Source organism: Phacochoerus africanus, chromosome 13 (genome assembly GCF_016906955.1).
Source record: "Phacochoerus africanus isolate WHEZ1 chromosome 13, ROS_Pafr_v1, whole genome shotgun sequence".
Classification (NCBI taxonomy): Eukaryota; Metazoa; Chordata; class Mammalia; order Artiodactyla; family Suidae; genus Phacochoerus; species Phacochoerus africanus.
Genome location: NC_062556.1, coordinates 5997982 through 6018824, shown reverse-complemented (window position 1 = coordinate 6018824; position 20843 = coordinate 5997982). Strand labels below are relative to the sequence as shown.

Sequence of the window (20843 nt, the reverse complement as noted above, 5' to 3'; positions counted from 1 at the left end):
GCGCCCACTTAACAGATAAAGAAATGGAGGTTCATAGAGATGACAAAATTTGTCCAAGTTCGCACCAACAGGGAGAGCCAGGGATCACTTTCCAGATCCTGGCTACCTCTGCCAGAAGCACTCTCTCCTGCAGCCTCCACGGGCCTTCGCCGGCCCCTTTTCGGCGGTTCCCACCCGCTACAAGGATGCTACAAGGAGCTGTACCCCCAAAACGTTACTTCTGCCGCAAATCTCCTGCATGCTTCTATGAAAAGCGATATTCGGACCCAGAAACGCTCTCCAACCGCAGAGCCCTTGCACGCGCCCAGGACTGCCGGCGGCTCGGGATCCGGGCCTCGCGCGCGGGCACAGGAGAGTGACGTCGGAGCGGACCAATCCCGGCGGGGCGGCGGCCCCGGGACCCAATCGCAGGAGAGCCAGGCAGGACGGCGACAGCGGGGTTGGCGGGAACCCAGAACTCGGAGGCCCGCCTCCCGGGCTGAGGGTGATGCTTCGCCCGGGCGGCTGAGTCATCGCCAAGCGCAGGCCGGTCCGCGGTTCCAGCGAGAGCTCGCCGAGCCAGCGACCGCCCGCCGACTGCAGGGCCCCGCAGGAGCCGAGCGAGCGCTGCGCGGTGGACCGTCGCCGCTGTCACTCTGGACGCGGAAGTGCACTTTCTAGGTTTGCCTTAGAATAAGGTGTATTTGGTCAAGTTCAACGGAGATTCCCCTCCCTGTCCGAGCGCGGCGGTGCTGACACAGCTTCGGTGCGTACTTGCTGGCCAGGAGGACCGCGGGTGCAGGGCAGCCCCGCAAAGGAGACAGTTTCCGGGACTCCGGGCCCCGAAAATTGTCAGACTCGCACCTAGCCTGTGAAGACTGTGGCTGTGGGGTGAGTTTAAACAAAATAAATAAACCCTTATGATGAAGAGCTGCTTTTTAAAGGCCCCCTTCCCGTCCGCTGTTCACAAGCAGCAAAATCACAATAACAAACAGTTGCGTAATTGCTGTGTCCCCAAAGCAACTCCACTGCTTCCTTTATGAAAACTAGCTGGCAATATACCATGTGGTAGTTATAAAGTGATCACCCGATAGCCAAAATGGGAGACAACTTATTGAGACTATTTTTAAAGGATCATCTTAAGGGCAGGTTGAGTCCTTAAAAGTCCAACTCTTAAAAACCGGAAGTAGGACAGTCTCAGGTTTACTAGCTAGCCTGACCCAAAGCAAAAGTTATTTTCTTATGAAGTGCCTACTTGCTTTGTGTTCCCTAGTTGGCTTGTTTATGCCACAGAATTCTCTAACTTCCCCGTCATTGAAAATCTAGCTTCTCAGATAAGAGTGGGACTGATTCTCTCTCTCCTTTTTTGTTTTAATAGAATCTCAGCCACCTACCTGAGCAATATGAAGATTTTATTTGTAGAACCTGCCATTTGCCTTAGTGTATTCGCTATGACTTTGACATCTCCACTAACTACACAATACGTGTACAGGCGAATATGGCAGGAAACAGGCAACTACAGTATCACACCCGACAGCAATATTTCTGAGTGTGCGAAAAACAAAAGCAGCCCAATTTTTGCATTCCAGGAGGTAAGAAATTTAAATATCCTTCATATGAAAAGGGAATGTAGAAAAAAAAAAAAAAAGAAAGAAAGAAAAGGGGGAGTTCCCGTTGTTGCTCAGTGCGTTAAGAACCCGACTAGTATCTATGAGGATGCAGGTTCGATCCCTGGTCTCACTCAGTGGGTTAAGGATCTGGTGTTGCCTCGAGCTGTGGTGTAGGTCTCAGAAGAGGCTCACATCTGGTGTGGCTGTGGTGTAGGCCGGTAGTTGCAGGTCCGATTTGACCCCAAACCTGGGAACTTGCATATGCTGTAGGTGTAGCCCAAGGAGGAAAAGGGGGGAGGGACGTTTTAAAGGAAAGAGGATGTTGTGCTTTTCGTCTGTTGATCCCTCAAGGGTCACCCTAAAATCCCTAAGTCCCAAACCAAGAGCCTTTATTCAGTTCTCATCCTGTTTGAAGCTTCCTGACCCCTTGAATCCGCTTCCACTACTTACAACCTCCTTCTTCTGCGACACTCCCTTCAGAAGATTTTAGCACAATCCCACCTCCTCTGTGGCTGTCTCCTTCCTCCTTCCCTACCTGGAGCCTGAAAGTGGGACAGGGCGCGTATGGACAGGGCTGGGGGGAAACATGGTCCCTGCTTTTCTCTTGCCCACTTCCTCCCCACCCCTCCCACTGTGTGGCATGACCCCGTTTTCAGTGACCCTGAACAGTGTGGCCCTGGGCGTGTCTGCCATGCAGTGGGAGTGGCATTTGTCATTCACGGTCTGGTGTTATCAAGTCGGCTTTGACCTCCAAGCCCTGAGGAGCAGCTGTGTAAGGACACATAGGGTGGGGGGCACCCACTGCTGCTCTGAGGATGCTGAATATGTCCACCCAGATATTCCAGAGCCTTTCCTTGTCTCTCTCCAGCCTCCTTCCCCAGTTTTTTATTTGTTTAAAACAGGAGGTACATCGCCAGTTTCTTGTTCCCTTAGGCAATTTTCGGGTTTTTTGGGGGGGTTTGGTTTGTGTTTTTACGGCCTCACTGAGGCATATGGAGGTTCCCACCCAGGCTAGAGGACTCTGAACACAACGGCAAGGCTGTGGAAGGAAGCTCTTGGCTAAGGGCAGAGAGGTGGGAATTCCAGGATGTCTACTGACTTTTGTGGAGGAGGGAGGTTTTAAGGCCTTCACCGCTCCCTCCTTCCCTTGTAAATGATTGGTTTGGAAGTGTTACCCTGCCCACTGTGGCCTATTCACTGCAGGCAGCCTTCAAAACAGGGACTCTGCTGTTGGGAGGACAGTTTTTAGGCTTACCCAACAGATCGTGAAGTTGGTCTTGCTCAGGAATTTATTTAGAAACCTTTTTATTAACTACATCATCGCTCGGTACCCGCCAATAAAGAAGACTTTCCAGTCCTTTGGAATTAATACATAGGTTTTAGCTTGTGACATGGTGACTTCCTTAAAATTGATAGCACGTCCCTTGGTTTATCCCTGTCTCAGGACATTGTCCTTCTGTTCTGTCTTGTATAGGAAATGGCATTTTTTTAAAACTCTGATTTCTCCCATCTACGCTTATGGAACATACAATTGTAATCCTCCAGAGTTTCAAATGTACAGACACACTAGAATTTCGGTCTCAGCATTGACTTATGATTGAAACATGCTTTGACTTCGTCTTTGTTAAAATCTGTATTTCAGAACATGGGTTGCAGAGGAGGGGAGCCATCCGTGTACTATTGGGTTGGGATAACAGTCGACAGAAAGGAGAAGACGGGACTCGGGTGAGGGCGTGGCAATGGGAGGAGGAAGCCCACACCGGGGCATCTGGTTGAGGAGTTGACTAAAAGAGAAGTGTTTCATGTCTTTGCTTATTCAGCAAATACTGACTTGGTGGCTTCCATATCTATAGGAGCACAAAGATTCCATCAAGAAATCGGATCTCGGAGTTCCCGTCGTGGTGCAGTGGTTAACGAATCCGACTAGGAACCATGGGGTTGCGGGTTCGGTCCCTGGCCTTGCTCAGTGGGTTAAGGATCCGGCGTTGCCGTGAGCTGTGGTGTAGGTTGCAGACGCGGCTCAGATCCTGCGTTGCTGTGGCTGTGGTGTAGGCTGGAGGCTACAGCTCCGACTGGACCCCCAGCCTGGGAACCTCCATATGCCGCAGGAGCAGCCCAAGAAATGGCAAAAAGAAAAAAAAAGAAAGAAAGAAATCGGATCTCTAGCAAAGAGGAAACAGCCGGAGGTGGTTAAACACCGACTGTACGAGGGTCCTGTGTGAAGCACCTTTTATTTACTTTAAATTTATGTCTGCGGACAGCCTGCAAGATAGGGAACGGTTGTCCTTCCCTCTTGTCAGATGCAAGCGCTACAGAGATCAGGAGCAGGGTCAGGATCACACCAGCACGCGTGTTGCAGGGTCTGTTTTACTTGATGATTCATTCGGTCAGTCTGTGGAGCCCCCACCCTGGAAGCACTGTCCTTGGAGCTGGTGATCCCGCGGTGAGAGGACAAGGCTCCACCTGGCCTGGGAACTCAGGCCGCAGTAGGGACGTCTTGCAATGCACAGACCCATCAAAAGGTCATGTCTTGTCAAGGAGTGGGGAGTCTCTAAGGAAAGATAGAGGGTGAGGGGCTAGAGCCTTGCGTGGGAGTTGGTGGGATTGCTTTGGATTGAACGATGGTCATGGAAGCCCCCTCTGAGGGGCGCTCTGAACTGAGGAAGTGAGCTGTGTGACAGTCAGGCAGGGGGAACCGCACGTGCAGACCAGGTGAAAACCAGTGGGAGTTGTTGTTCCAGCTGGCACCCATGGGACCATCGAGAAGGTAAGGAGGGGAAGAAACACTGGGTGGGAGAGGCTGTGTTGGGGGCATGGATGAAGGAAAAGATTAGAAGCAAAGATGATTGAAGCTTTGGGTCTGAGTGGCTAGAACATTTCCTGGCCACACAGATTTGCTTGAATTATATAAATATATAAAAATAAAAATAGGCTCACTATTAAAAAAAAAAACAGTTCAGTATTGGATTCAGTGTCAGGTATTTTTGTGGTTCATCAGGTCTTTAGGGTACTTTTTAAATATTATATGACTATGACTTTTTCAAAAATGAGTTTCGGAATCCCCATGATAAAAACAGCACCTATCCTTTATATAAAGTTTGGAAAATACAGAGAAGGGGCAAGAAGAAAATGCTTTTAAATCACCCCAAATTCTTCCCAGGAGGTATGGGTTCGATCCCCGACCCAGAGCGGTGGGTTAAGGATCTGGCATGGCTGCACCTGTGGCATAGGTCACAGCTGCAGCTCCAATTTGATCCCTGGCCTGGGGACTTCCAGATGCCCTGGGTGTGGCCAAAAAGAAGAAAACAAAAGCTAGTGTGGGGATTGTTACATCTGCCAATCTGTGCCTACGTAGTTGTTTGGTCCTCAGGGAAGCTGAGTTTATCGCAGGCCTAAGTTCATGGTACGCTACCATCTTTGGTCAATAGGGCTTTTTCTTAACTTTTAGTAAATAAAGGAAGATTGGTGGAGAAACATGTAAAAAGTACAACCAAGCTAAACCTAAATAAAAGTCTGTCACTATGATGTTGACGTGGGATATTAATTCCCCTTCGGGGCAGTAGAAAGATGTATGGCAGTCCTGACCTCTTAGTGCTGGCTGTTCACAGAAGAAAGAGAACTCCCTACATGTCCAGTCCAGAGGCCGTGGGTCTGTGGATCCTCTGTAGAAGTCGGACACACACCAGTACACGTTTCTGTTTGTTTGGAATTTTTTTTTCTGTCTTTTTGCCTTTTCTAGGGCTGCTCCCGTGGCACGTGGAGGCTCCCAGGCTTAGGGGTCTAACTGGAGCTGTAGCCACAGGCCTACGCCAGAGCCACAGCAACGCAGGATCTGAGCCAAGTCTGCCACCTACACCAGAGCTCACGGCAATGCCAGATCCTCAACTCACTGAGCGAGGCCAGGGATCGAACCCGCAACCCCATCGTTCTTAGTCGAATTTGCTAACCACTGAGCCATGACGGGAACTCCTTTTTGTTTGGATTAATGTCTCCCCTATGGTACCTGAACAGGATGACCGAGCGTAGATGATTACAGCACCTCTTGACATTCGCCCCGTGAACTGGATGAAGATTTAAGCTGCTTCGAGCCCTTGCCCTGAGAATCCCCATCCCTGACCTACGGGCGATATCAAGAAAAGTATGCGCTCGGTCTTGTTCAGCACGTTGCATAAACGCCTGTAAACACTTTGTCTTCTTTTTATTTCTTTGCAGGAAGTTCAGAAGAAAGTGTCTCTTTTTAATCTGCAGATGGACATGAGCGGGTTAATTCCTGGTCTCCTGTCTACATTCATACTTCTGTCTCACAGCGACCAGAGAGGTCGGAAATTCCCTTTGATCCTGTCTTCTGTGGGTGTGCTTGCACACAGCACTTGGCTCTGTCTGCTTTCCTATTTTGCTTTTCCCATCCACCTTTTGATTGCATCGACCTTCATCAGTGCATTTTTCGGCAATTACACGACGTTTTTGGGAGCTTCTTTTGCCTACATAGTTGATCAGTGTAAAGAAAAGAAACAGAGAACAATTCGAATAGCTATAATTGACTTCCTGCTTGGCATCGTCACTGGATTAACAGGATTGTTTTCTGGCTATTTTATTAGAGAACTAGGTTTTGTGTGGTCCTTTTTAGTCATTACTATGGCTGTCACTGTTAGCTTGATTTACATTTTATTTTTTCTTGAGGATTCCATGAAAGAGTCTCCATCTCAGAATGTTTCTATATCGTGCACCGAAGGCTTAAAAAATCCATTTTACCGAACTTACATGCTTTTTAAAAATACTGCTGGTGAGCAACGATCTTTGTTGTGCTTGTTGGTTTTTACGATGATTGCTTATTTTTTCGTGGTAATTGGCATTTCCCCTATTTTTACGCTTTATGAACTGGATTCACCACTCTGCTGGGATGCAGTTTTAATAGGTTATGGATCAGCTTTGGGTAGTGTCTCTTTTTTCAGCAGTTTCCTAGGAATATGGCTTTTTTCTTATTGTATGGAAGATATTCACATGGCCTACATTGGCGTTTTTACCACCATGGTGGGAATGGCTATGACTGCTTTTGCCAAGACGACACTGATGATGTTTTTAGGTAAGTTACAAATGTAGCCTAGCACTGTGTTCTGATGCTTCTGTAACCAATGCATTCGGTCTGTTGGGTGAGAAACTTAATATCAAATTCCCTATTTAGTGCATTCTAGTTCAGTTAAAGGTAGTCTGTTAAAAGATCGTTTGCCAGAATTTGAAAGTCAGTGGACTTTTTTTAAAACGTTGACTAACCACAATTTTCCAAATTTGCATATTTGCCAGTTTGTTTTGAGGAACATTCTTCTTGTGAATCAGCTCTTCGGTACGGCACTTACCAAACTGAATATTTCTTAAAATGCTGCTAAGAAGCCAACTTTAAAAATTGCTAAGACAATTGTGTAAAGTATAGTCAAAAGATTTATAAGAAAATATTCATTGCAGATTTTCAAGAAGATTTTGCAAATTGACCTTTCATCACGTTGGTCATTTCACGAATTGGCTTTTGATGAATCCTTTTCTGGCAAATTGGACTGCTTCCTTAACTACCTACCTCATCAGCGGTTTTTGTAGGGCTTGAGTGAGCGCGACAGAGTTAAAGGGTCTGTAAAGTGGGACCTCAGGAACGATCCAATTTAGTCGTTTTCGATAAAGGCAGTGTGAACCCCTTGCTGCCTTGCAGAAAAGCAGGATAACCAAACAGAATAGGGCTTAATTTCCACCTACGGCGAGAGGTAACCTTGGGCAAGTTACTGAACTACTCTGAGCCTTTATTTTTTCATCTATAAACCAGGCAGAGTAGTTCCTAAGTCAGAGGGTTATGACAAATACTAGAGGAGAGAGCTGTAAATCACTCAGCACAATGCTGAGTACTCCATAAAATGCCAGTTCTTCCTCCCTGTCTCCCTTGGTCTTGCCAAGGCCAAGTAAGTTAATATATCTGAGAACACACTGAAAGCTTTAAAGTGATCTGCAGATGTACTATCTTACTGTTTTGTCCTATGACTAAACATTCTATTAAGGGTCACAAGGTAAGAGCAAGAAGCAATTTGTGTTCCTGAAATTACTCATCCGCAAAGATATACAAGCAAGAAGATAAGGAACCAGTTTACCAAGAAGTGAATCAACAGGAAAAGAATGCTAACACTAAGAATGCCAGGTCCGAAAGAGCGAAACCGGAACACAACCAAAAAACTAATTAACAGCCACAACCTGCTAAACCTGAGGTTACTATAGTAACTAGGGAAATGAAATTCTAGCATTAATGAATTCAGCCATTAGATGCAATAAGTTAGGATGCTTACAGGAAATTATTTAGAGAGAAAGTGTTTCACCTTTAAAACTGACCCTTAGTTTTCTGATCCAGCCACTAATTCCCCACCGCTCCTCTCACAGTCAGGCTGCCGCTGCTTTTCACTATCGTGCCGCTCTCTGTTCTACGGTCCATGATATCGAAAGTGGTTCGTTCTACTGAACAAGGTGAGTTTGATTTGCTTAAGGAAGAGAATGACTCTATAATCGGTGCCAACTCATATCTGTGTGCACTCAGTGTTTGACTCTTCAAAATATTCTACAACCTGGAGTTCCTATTGTGGTTCAGCAGACACGAATCTGACTAGTATCCATGAGGATGCAGGTTTGATCCCTGGCCTCATTCAGTGGGTTAAGGATCTGGTGTTGCCATGAGCTGTGGTGTAGGTCGCAGATGTGGCTCAGATCCCGAGTTGCTATGGCTGTGGGGTAGGCCGGCAGCTACAGCTCCGATTCGACCCCTAGCCTGGGAACCTCCATATGCCGCAGGTGCAGCCCTAAAAAAAAAAGCTACCATGGACTTCCTCTTAGCTAGTCATCACCTGTGTACTTCTGGAGATTATGAATGGGAACTAGTACTGTTTTTATTTGAGTTTTGAGGTCTACTGGCTTGTTTAAAAATTCAGAAAATAAACTATATTGCACTTTTATTCAATCCAGTTCCTCTCAGTAACTATTAAGCGAGTTGCACTGCTCAGGGAAGTTCAGCAACAAGCTAGAGCTGCTTCACTAGAGGATGGCTGTGTCAGAACAGCATTGCCTGACCGAGCTCCGGATGAGAAAGGACTCAAGCCTCGAGCCGATGCATAACAGGATCAGTACTGTGGCACTGGCTCTGGCTGTGGCAAGGGATGCGAAATAAAAGAGTGACACAGTTAGACAAGTAGGAGAACTTCTTCCCCACTATACTGACTTACTGTATTATCACAAGTCGTGGAGGCAGTAAGTCCAAGGCCACATGCTACATGATGATAGTTGCGGTCGTGAATGAAGCTTGGACAAATATATTCTAAATACGCACCATGGGCCAGCTCGGCCAGGCCCTGGGGATGCAGCAGGGAACAAAGCAGATGTGCACTTGCCATTGACAGAACTTTCGTTTTTGTCAAAAGAAGACACATCTACAGTAACCCAGGACTCTGCAAGGCGATGTTTGTTTTATGAACATGTGTTCTGTTGTTCAGTGAAGAAGAACTCGAAGCAATGCATGAAAATGCGTATAAGAGGGTGAAAATTTAAAAAGATAAAAATCAGCACATGGTCTGTAAGATCAAGACCGTGGGGAAAAATTAGAGGACAGACGTGTAAACGACAACCTCCTTGTGACAGGTGATCCTCGAGCTTGCCTCTTCCTGCCTCTCAGTCCAATCAAACACAGCTATTTACATGATTTGCACTGTCTATAAGGAAAATGCATTCCAATTTATCATGAAAAAGTAAACCGGAAGCCACAGAGAGAGAACAGCCACATTTTTTAGTGATGCAGAATTTGACACCGAGGAAGAAAAGCACCTCAGGACAACCAGTTGTCTTTTGCAGGCTTTGAATATGGTCTTGGATTTCAGACAAAACTAAAAACTGGTAGAATCATGGCCGTTTCTGCATCATCACCTTGGCCTGACCATGGCGCTGTTTCTGGCTTCTTGAGCGATGCCCCAAGGCCTGCCCTTCCCACACTCCGTGCAAGGACCGCAGAGTCCTCACACAGGAGAGGCAGCTGTAAGCAGGCAAGACAGAAAACTATGTTTTAAAGACTCCCTAATGTTAAACTGGGGCATAACCTTCACGGGCACACAGGGTGGTTATATAGTTTCTTGATGAGTCCAGCTTACAGGAGTCTTCTGTGACTGCAGTTTTGGTCACTCTGGAAGAAAGGGTCAAGTTCAAATCACAGACTATACCATAGGATCATCTTTCTGTACCTGCACCTGTCACTCTTGCCAGAGCTGACTGACCTTTCACGGGGCCCCTGGGCGGGACGTGGCTCACTGGGGCCCTTCTGCCCCCTCCAGAGGTGTCATGGATTGACACAGGGACCAGAGTGGAAGGTGGCGCCTGGAACCTCAGGAGCAGGTGTGGCTGTGTCTGAGGCTGCGGCAGGGACAGGAGATGCGGCAGGTTCCACAGGCCTCAGCTGCTGCTGCCTAGTAGCTGTGCCCTGTGGACCCCGGAACTACTGTTTCCAGCTCTTCCCACATCAGGTCCAAGGAGAACTCTTTTTTTCTTCCTTCACTTTTTAGGCCTTCACTGGCGGCATATGGAAGTTCTCAGGCCAGAGGTCGAATCGGAGACGTAGCTGCCAGCCTACACCACAGCCACTGCAACATGGGATTCTTAACCCACTGAGCAAGACCAGGGATCAAACCTGCATCCTCATGAATACTGGTCTGGTTCGTTACCACTGAGCCACAGTGGGAACTCCCAAGGAGAACTCTCCACCTCAGTTTCTTCACCCACAAAATGGGCTGCTGCCTTCTCAGGGATCTTGAGGGAACCGCTTTCCTTTAGCAAGCAGTGCCCCCTGTTCTCACTTTTCAGTGAGAAGCAGTTTTCTGTATTGTTTTGCTTTGTCATTTTGTAACTCAGTCTTTTTTTTTTTTTTTTTTCTGTCTTTTGCCATTTCTAGGGCCGCTCTCGTGGCATATGGAGGTTCCCAGGCTAGGGGTCGAATCTGAGCCACAGCCGCCAGCCTACACCACAGCTACAGCAACGCGGGATCCGAGCCGCGTCTGCAACCTATACCACAGCTCATGGCAACACTGGATCCTTAACCCCTGAGGAAGGCCAGGGATCGAACCTGCAACCTCATGGTTCCTAGTCAGATTCGTTAACCACTGCGCCACGATGGAACTCCTGTAACTCAGTCCTTTCTCTCTCTCCCTCCACCTCCTGACCCCAAACAGGCAGCCTGTTCGCTTGTCTTGCTTTCTTAGAAACACTTGGCGGAGTCATTGCAGTTTCTGCTTTCAACGGAATTTATTCAGTCACCGTTGCTTGGTACAAAGGCTTTGTCTTTCTGCTCTCTGCTGTTTTATTACTAATTCCGACCATCAGTCTATGGTATGTAATTATTTTTTTATCCTTTTATCAAAGGATAGATGGATTTAGTGAATTCCCTGACCTCACCAGGACAATTATATAGATCTGTTGAAGTTTTGCCTCAGAACCTTTTAGAGATGAAGACATCTGTTGGTAATTTCAGAGACTTAGGAAGAAACAAACAGTGACGTGGCCAGCCAGGCTTAGGAGGAAGACAGACTGGGTTACACACTCTAAGAAGTTACCCCCTCATCTTTAAATATGAACAACTGATGAAATTAGTGCCGAAGAAAAAAAATATATATGAATATACATACATATATATATATATATATATATATATATATGTATGATTTCCTAGAGTGTAATATCCCCTGAAGATCAAAGTTGCTATAAGAACTATATACTTTATTACTTTAGTTACTATCTACTTTAATATAGATTCTTAGGTAAATAACAAGAGCAGACAGCATGCACCGAATATTAAGAATTCTCTTTCCAGAGCTGGCTTACTTAATGATTCCCTTTTTAAATGTAAATATTCAAATAAATACAAAGTACAAAATTCTATTTGTGAATAGTACATAGAATAAAAGGACCAGAGGCATAAACTTACGAGCAATATGTATTTCCCCCCTGCCTTTGCATTAACAAAAGCGTAAGCCAACTAGACAGGCGGTTGTGAAAACGCACAAGCAAATGTACTGGACACACTGCCTGGGCCCAAGCACTGAGCGAAGGGCGCGTTACCTGCCTCGGCGGGCCCTGGCCCCTGTCTCCGGCTGCCGCAGAGCAGGGGATGGGGCTGGACAGGAGGTGGGGCACAGGTGCCTGGCATCTGCTCTCCCCTAAGCTCAGTGGGCTGTGGCAGTGAGGGAGGGGGCACACTCCTGTCCCCCCGAGGCTTTCAACTCCCCGGGGTGAGCGCCCAACTCCTTAAGGGCTGGCCCAGGTCTTCAGCAGAGGAGGACCAGCGCCTGCTGTCCCTGTGGAGTGGCCACACCTAGATCTGTGTCGGAGGGAGCCCAGTGCTCCCTGCCGTTCCTCTGTCATTGTGGTGAAAGCTCTTTTTACCAGGCATCTTTCTAAAAAAAGAGACTACTCCCCTACTGCACTGGCAAAATTAAAACTCCATGCTGTGCTGGTGAGCCCATGGGGGGCCACCAGCCCTGTCCCTTGCTGGGAGTAGCACTCCTCAGCAGGGTCACTTTGGGAGAGCAAGTCAGGAGCGTGGGTCAAAAGTACTCCCCCCACCAAGGTCACAGTAGCTGAACCAGTGCTTCCACTTAGAAACTTATCCTAAGGAAATGATCAGAAATGTCAAAATTTTATATATGAAGAAATTCATTACAGCAAAAAAAAAAAAAAAAAAATTAATGGCCAACAATAGGAAACCATTACATAAATAATGGTGCATCCATATCATGAAAAATGACTTTAGTAAGAATTGCACTACATAGGAAGTATAATCATGGGTCACTTTCATTTTTATTCTTCATGTATTTATAAATATTCTGTTAAGAACACATACTACTTTTATCATTGGGAAAATCAGTACAGAGAGATAAAAAGGCATTTCCTGTCCCTACTGCCTCTAATGTAAATGCAGGGGGTCTTCTGAGATTTTGTCTACCCTGTTTAGTGTTCTACTTATTTCAGATGTCGTCCTGTCCTAGCTTCAGTTCAGGTATTAAACGTGGGCTTCAGGAAGAGCTTTAGTTGGGCCTATGTCATGTGGACCCCGCAGAGCAGACACTGGGACAGATGGACCTCTTAGGGACTGGAGGAGGAACTCATGAAGTTTTTTTAATTTTCAGAAAGCTATATGCATAATAAGTCTGTTCATTGAAAATACCTCCTTCTTTGCATAATTTATTAAAAGCCATTTAGCCAGGGAGAAGATGGAATATGGATTATTTATGTATTGCCTTGATCACAGTTTTTAAATGTCTCATTCGCTTTGGCAGCATTGTCAAGTGCATCAGTAGGAATGCAGGAAGCTATGTCCTTCTTATACAAGAAGAATCCAATGAAGACACCTCAGAGAGATGATTAACTGTGATTAAAAAAACAACCCCTCAAATGCGCATACATATACTTTGACTTCTGAAGGATGTGAACTAGCTCCACCATCAATAATTCATGAACAATCAATGCTGCCAGTCCTTTCTTCTAAACTGAACAGAGAAGTAGCCCCCAGCTCTAGTTTCTTACAGAACCATGCACTTTGAGCACTTTATGAAGACATGGGATATATTTCCAAAACAAAGAAGAATAGATCTCAAGACCCTTCCCACTTGGGGATTGACCAAAGAAACTGAAATGTATGGGTATCATGCAGGACTAAGAAATGTGATCCAATAATCAAAGCAATAATCTCCCTGATCTGCTCCAGTCTCTCAGATTGAGACCAAGAACTCTCTGCTTGCCTTGGCTGCTTCATCTGCAAAATGGGTTTCTGACCTCTCTCAAGGATTTTGAAGGTATAACTGTTGAACATCATGATGAGTCATTCAGTGATAGGAACATGATAGAAGCTTGATATTTATAGTATGAATTCACCTCTGCTTGGGTAACACTTGGTTTTACAGGGCCCGTCCAGGTGTCAGGGATAGTCAAAGTTTTCAGTAGCTAAAAGCTACTTCCTTTAAAAAGGAAGTGCTTTAATGAATACTGTTTTCACTTTTCTAATGTTTCAGCACTGACGGCCATGACAATATTTCCATAAGTAACACAGGGGTGACTGGGGAAAAAAAAGATTGCAAGTAGTTTCTAAGGAAACGTAAAAATGGAGGAAACAGCCAATCAGGATATAACGTAATTCGTATTTACAGAACCAACACTCATTCCTTCTTTCTGCCCAAAGGTATCCATTTCTTACTGCCCCACCCTCATCCCGGGAGCCCCCCGAGTCCCTGACAACCCACACCCTCTCCTGCCTCCTGTCTGCACACAGTGTTCCACCAGGCCTCCCCCCTCACTGAAACTTTCAAGTCTCAGCCAAAGCACAGCTTCCTCCGTGTGGCCTTTGGGACATTTCTACCTCATCCCACTCCCCCAGGTCCCTGCAGGGCTTCCACAGCTCTCTGTGTCCTGCCATCCTAGCACTTGCCCTCATCTTGTAACTTTTGTCTCCCTACTGGACAGTGAGCACCTCATTATCCCCTCAGGAAGAGCTGAACGAAATGACTACAGAATTGTGTCATCACTTGGAAAAGTTATTGAAAGCTGTATATTTAATGCATTGTGAGAGGAATCAACAATATCGTGCCATAATCATTAGGCCAGCCTTGCAAGTAAGCTGGAAAATGCGCTGGCCCGTATGCATGTTCAACTGGTGTATGGTACTTTCACAGGTCTTTCCATCTCTCCCCTTTTCTAAGGGTCCATATGTAAGAAGACAGATGTCCTGAAGTACATCTAAATGATTAACTCCTTTGGAATCTCTTGAAAGTAGAATCTTGCTTCATAGCATTGCTTGCAGCCTTTTCCTGTTATCCATGATTGCCTGACTAGCAAATGGCACTCATAATTTAAAATACTAGAAACCTTATTTCCAAGACCGTTCCTTTTAGGGTTAGCTAGTGTCTTCTGAGCTATTCTCAGACAGATGGACTGATTTGCATTTTACTTCCTTTTCAACACTCTTCCCAAACCAAAAGTAAAAGCACTTAACTGTTTACAGAATGCTTTCCACATCAGCTGATTTTATGCGCCTCATAACCCTGCAAAGTGGGTCTTCATTTTCCTCCTCTTATAGACAAGGAAGGCAAGCCTCAGACTTGACCTGACTGTGCTTATTCACCCACCGCTAAGCCAGGGTCAGACAGAGGTGGGTTTGGCACGGCGGAGGTTCTTCACGGCCAAGGTTAACAATGACAGACCACAAACCCAGCATCGAGAACTGGATCACAGAGGAGAGGCGGAAGTGCCCCCTGAAAAACACATTAGCACTATCTGTACCCAATTGCCTACAAGCTTGTCTGTTTTTTTTTGTTTTGTTTTGTTTTTGCTTTTTAGGGCCGCACCTGCGGCATATCAAAGTTCCCAGGCTAGGGGTTGAATCTAAGCTATAGCTGCTGGCTTACAACACAGCCACAGCCACAGCCACAGCCAAGTGGGATCTGAGCCAGGTCTTCGACCTACACCACAGCTCATGGCAACGCCAGATCCTTCATTGCACTGAGCAGGGGCAGAGATCGAACCTGCATCCTCATGGATACTCTTTGGATTCGTTTTTGCTGTGCCACAACGGGAACTCCAAGCTTGCATTTTTGAGGTTAGATAAGGTCTTAACAAAGTCCCTTCCAGCTCACCCTTCCCTGATTTCTTTCTTTTCTTTTTTTTATCTTTTTGTCTTTTCTAGGGCCACTCCTGCGGCATATGGAGGTTCCCAGGCTAGGGGTCTACTCGGAGCTGTAGCTGCCAGCCTACGCCAGAGCCACAGCAACGCCAGATCTGAGCCACGTCTGCAACCTACACCACAGCTGACGGCCACACCGGATCCTTAACCCACTGAGCGAGGCCAGGGATCGAACCGAACCGGCAATCTCATGGTTCCTAGTCGGATTCGTTAACCACTGAGCCACAACAGGAAGTCCCCTTCCCTGATTTCACACATTCCACCTGCACTGAAGAGCACACAGACGGAATGGTTTAATAGGGTGGGAGGGATAACAGTTTCCCCACCGAGCAAAAACTCTTTGAGGTGCAGTAAGAGTGTCTGGGGACTGGGCTGAGGTGGCCCAGGGTAGAAACACAGCCTGATTGGGCTAAGCCATCTCTGGAGTGTCTGTCCCAAGAGGTGGTTCTCCCTGAGGAGACTAGAGAAGCACCCAGACTGCTGGTTGGGGGGAGAGGAGGTGGTCATGACCCCACAGAGGCGGGGAGGAGCTACTATCTAATCTCCTGGCAGGTGACCTGGTTATCTAATTAGCTGAACAAAGAATATCAGTAGAATGCCCTGTTTTTATGGAGTCCACATAAAAGAGGAACCAAAAGGAAAAACATGTTTGCATCCATCGCTGTACAAGAGGGACTCGACAGACCACATCTGGTAGAAATAACCACTGCCATCACTAGGGAGGGTGTAATGTTGCTTCTTGGAGGCTGGACCATTCACTAGGATTCTCCAGAGCCTGCGCTGCACAACCTAAAAATCCATTGCTGTACTCTTCTGCTCACTCAGTAATCCTCGGGTTACTCATTCAGCATCCAAAAATCTTGCTAATAAGGATAGAAGGCCCTGGGTTCAGTTTCTTCAAGAAATGTCTGTATATCAGAACCAGCTAAGGAGTTTTTAAAGAAATCTCTGGAGATCCTGATTCAGTTGGTCTGGAGTGGGGTCTTAGAATCTATTACACAGATCTCTCCAGGTGACTGATACCCATTCAGATCTGGAAACTACTGCCCTGGATAAGGGCTTCTCATCCCCAAATGCACATTCAAATAATCAGCGTGGGATGAGCAGTAAAACAAACACAAATACTAAGCCTTATCTTAGGCCAGTGGCTCTTGGTCTTGGCTGACAGGCAGAACCACCTGGAAGCTTTAACACCACCAACGCCCAGGTGCCAGCCAGGCCAACTAAATCAGAATCGCTGGGAGTGGGAGGCGGACATAGTGTTTTTTCAACTGTTCTCCAGGTGATTCTACTACGTGGCCAGGGTTGAGAACCACCGCTCTAGATCGGGAGTCAGCAAGCTTTTTCTGTAAACGGCCAGAGAGCCGGAATGTAAATATTTTTGGCTTTGTGGGCTACATGGTCTATCACAGCTACGTACTTAACCTGCTGTCGTAACACAGGCATCCTAGACCATGCACAGGTGACTGCATGTAGCTCTGCTCCAATACACAGAACATGCAGTGAGCCCACCCCTGGGCCAGGGCAGGAATCTGCTGAACCCCTGCTCTCTGTGGGGGACACACATTTTGGCCACTGGAGAGATATGTCCCTCATTGTAACTACTGGGGTTTTAGATTACAGAATACACACAATAGTGTAAATATATAAAACCCTCTTACAGCGCCAGGTTCAGTTCAGGCGTGAAAGACCAGTCTTATTTGGTGTGAGGTGGTCCCTTGAGTCAGACTGATGCTGGCTGCACTGAGAGAAGTTTCTGGACCTAGCAAGCTTCAGGTCATTACTTAGGTACTGCTGGCCTGGGAATGACGTAGCTAGAGTGTGATCAAGATGGCACCTAGCTCAGATGGTTTCACTGCCACACATTTAAGGAACAAACATATCACTTCCACACCATGTTTCCAGAAAACAGAAGCAGGGAACCCCTTCCCAGCTTCTTTTCTGAGGTTGGCATTATCCTGATACAAACACAGACAAAGAAACGACAAGAAAAGCAAACTACTGTTAAAAAATAATTTAAAAAGACAAGTTAGGTGATACCAACTTTAACACTTCATGAAGGGGACACTCTCCATTTGAGAAGTGCAAAATGGGGTGGAAGGCATGAAGCTTTGATAGGAAAAAAAACAAAACAAAACAAAACAGAAGTAATCCACTTGGCTACATACCTGAAACTAATACAACAGTGTAAGTCAATTATACTCCAATAAAATAAAAAAAAAAACAACTACCGCCTAAAAGAATATAAAGGAAGTAAGTACAGTTGTCCCTTTGTATCCTAGAAATCAGTGCCAGGACCCCTGGCTCCCCGTCGCCATGAGGGTACCAAAAGCCATGGATGCTCAAGTCCCTTATGTGAAACGGCACAGTATTGCATGTAACCTAGGCACGTCCTCCCGCACACTTTAAACCATCTCTAGGTTACTTACAACACCTAATGCAATGTAAATAGTTCCTGGCATGGTAAATTCAAGTTTTGTTTTCAGAATTTTGTGGAATTTTTTAAAAAATATTTTTGATTTGCGATTGGTAGAACCTGTGGCTGTGGCATCTGTGGATAGAGAGGGCCAGTATTATAGAGCCCAGAGTTGGTTGGACATTTGGGGATTGGCTGACTGGATATGCTGCCTTTCTGGTCAACAGAAGCATTTACAGACACAGAAGTCATCTAAATTTTGGGTTGCTGATGTGGCATGCAGGCAGGAGTAGCTCCAGAAAGTTATTTCAGTACTATAGGCTAATAACCTTTAGCCCTTGTTGTGAATAGAAAGTTCACAACAAAATATGAACAAATCAAGCAATATATTAGAAAGATAATCAAGCAATATATTAGAAAGATAAGTGGAGGTCATCCAGAAGCTGCAAGGCTGGCTCAATACTTTGAAGTCACCTAATGTAAAAGTGCATCATATTAACAGATTAAAGGGGAAAAAAACACACACAATGATATCAATAGATGAAAAAAAAAATTTACAGCAGAGATGCTGCTGTGGCACAGTGGCTCAATCCCTGGCTTGGTGCAAAGGGTTAAGGAACTGACATTGCTGGAAGCTGAGGCATAGGTCTCAGATGCAGCTTGGATTGGTGTTGCGGCTATGATATAGGCCTCAGCTGCAGCTCCAATTTCACCCCTGGCTTGGAAACTTCCATATGCCTCAGGTACAGCTATGAAAAACACAAACAGCCAAAAAACCTGGGATAAATTTAACAAAATATGTTTAAGACCTGTACACAGGACAACTATAAAACACTGCTGAGAGAAATTAAAGAAGACCTAAGTGAATGGAAAGGTATATGTTTATGGGTTATGATAACACTGTTAAGCTACAGAAGTTCCAGAAGAGGGGAGTTCCCATCGTGGCTCAGTGGTTAACGAATCCAATTAGGAACCATGAGGTTGCGGGTTCAATCCCTGGCCTTGCTCAGTGGGTTAAGGATCCGGCATGGCCGTGAGTTGTGGCGTAGGTTGCAGACGTGGCTCGGATCCCTCATTGTTGTGGCTGTGGCGTAGGCCAGTGGCTACAGCTCCAATGAGACCCCTAGCCTGGGAATCTCCCTCCATATGCTGCGGAAAAGACAGAAAAGACAAAAAAAAAAAAAAAGTTCCAAAAGAAAACATACAAGAAAATCTTTGTAATCCTGGGTTAGGCAAAATTTCTTTGATAGGATGCCAAATACACAAAACACCAAAACACAGATAGTTTAATTGGATTTCACCTAAGTTAAAATTTTCTGCTCTCTGAAATACACTAATAAGAAAATGAAAAGGCAAGCCAAGATTCCAGAAGGTGTTTGCAATACACGTATCTGCCAGATGCTTTGTATCTAGCATACCAAAAAAACTCTTGCAACTCAGTGAGGTAAGCAAACTACAGATTTGCCTTGACTTATGATGGGGTTGTGTCTGAAGAAACCCATTGTAAATCGAAAATGTCCTAAGTTGAAAATGCATCTAATAGACCCAACCCACCAAACATCACAGCTCAGCCCAGCCTACCTTCATCGTGCTCAGAACACTTACATTAGGCTACAGCTGGACAAAATCATCTAACATAAAACCTATTTCATAATAAAGTGTTGAATATTTCATGCACTTTATCAAATACTGGACGAAAATAAGACTAGCGGTATGGGTCCAGACTGGTTGTAGGTTTATCAGCTGTCCGCTCTTGTGATGGATGGCGGGCGCACCCAGCATCACCAGTAGAGTATTTATTTACTGGGTAGACGGGAAGAGATCCACAGTCAAAATCCCAAGTACGGTTTCTAGTGAATGCCAATTGTTTTTGTACAGTGGAAAAGTTAAAAAGTCGTAAGTCGAACCATTGTAAGTTGAGGACCGGCTATAATATTTAAAAGGTGAAGGAGAGGGCAAAAGATGCAGAGAGCCAAGTCACAAAACAGACACGGTCATGCTCAACACCGCTAGTCATGAGAGAAATGCAAGTTAAAACCACAATGAGACACCATCATGTATGCTCTAGCACGGCTAAAGTTTAAAAAGTGTGACCAGACCAGGTACCAGGGAGGGTGGCGACACCTGGCACGTTCCCACTCTTACCACATGACTCAGCACTGCCACCTGGGTTATTGCCCAAGACGAATGAAAACAGATGTCCACACCAAGGCACGTATGCAAATGTTCACAGAAGCTCCGGCCAGGAGAGTCAAAGACTGGAAATGACTCAAACACCCTTCAGGACATGAATGAGGAGACACAGCACTGGTATATTCGTACAATGACGTAGTGACAATAGAAAAGAACAAAACCACTCAACGACCTAGGTAGGCTGTTAAACACTATACAACGCAAAAGAAGCCAGATACAAAGAAAAACTACCTACTGTGTGACTGCATGTGAAATTCCTGGCGAGTCTACAATGCCAGAAAGCAGGTCGCAGTTTGTGGCAGGAGAAACAGGGATCGAAAGGGACAGGAGAGAACTTTTCGGGGAGGTACAGTGATAAGGACACAGGGCACGCACCTGCCACCTGTATCCTTTAAACTGGCAGCTCCACCTTATGTAAATTACACCTCAACAATGCTCAGTGACGAAGACTGTGTCGGAGCTTGGAAGCCAGCACTCACGTGTGCTTGAAGCCCTTGGTAAAGCAGAGTTCGCCAGCTGATCTTGGGCAAGACAGGCGGCCAGGAGATGGGGGTTCACTCCCACCTTCTCAAAGTACTGGACTGCCTCCCTTTACACAGGGGCTCTCAGAGTGTGGTCCCTGGATTAGCAGCACCACCACCCCTGAGAACTCGCTGGAAGCACAGATGCTCGGGCTTCACCTCAAACCTCCTGGACCCCAAACTCCAGGGGTGGGGCCCAGAATTCTGCTTTTAAAAGCTGCCCTGTGATCCTAATACACCAAAAAAGCTTGAGAACCACTGCTCTGCACCATACGAAGAACTTCTGGCATCTCAGCTTCACTCACCATGGGCCTGTGTGGAATCCGATTTTGCAAATTATTAAAAACACACCCAGCTTCTTGAATTACGAGAATCGGGAACGATCTTGTGCAAAG

At 46.0% G+C, this 20843-nt stretch overlaps 1 protein-coding gene across 3 annotated transcripts; it reads left to right on the top strand.

Moving 5' to 3' along the window:
* The first annotated feature begins 497 nt into the window (after nt 1-497).
* Nucleotides 498-14639, top strand: SLC46A3 (solute carrier family 46 member 3). Of its 3 annotated transcripts, none has more exons than XM_047756018.1 (6): nt 498-745; nt 1358-1571; nt 5802-6672; nt 8001-8084; nt 10820-10976; nt 12923-14639. In XM_047756018.1, exons 2-6 carry the CDS (start codon nt 1383-1385, stop codon nt 13005-13007), a joined length of 1386 nt encoding a protein of 461 aa, XP_047611974.1. In that variant the 5' UTR covers nt 498-745; nt 1358-1382; the 3' UTR covers nt 13008-14639. The 3 variants fall into 3 exon arrangements, with proteins under 3 accessions (XP_047611974.1, XP_047611973.1, XP_047611975.1); XM_047756017.1 differs by having other exon boundaries at nt 498-870; XM_047756019.1 differs by lacking the exon at nt 10820-10976 and having other exon boundaries at nt 498-870.
* The last annotated feature ends 6204 nt before the right edge of the window (nt 14640-20843 follow it).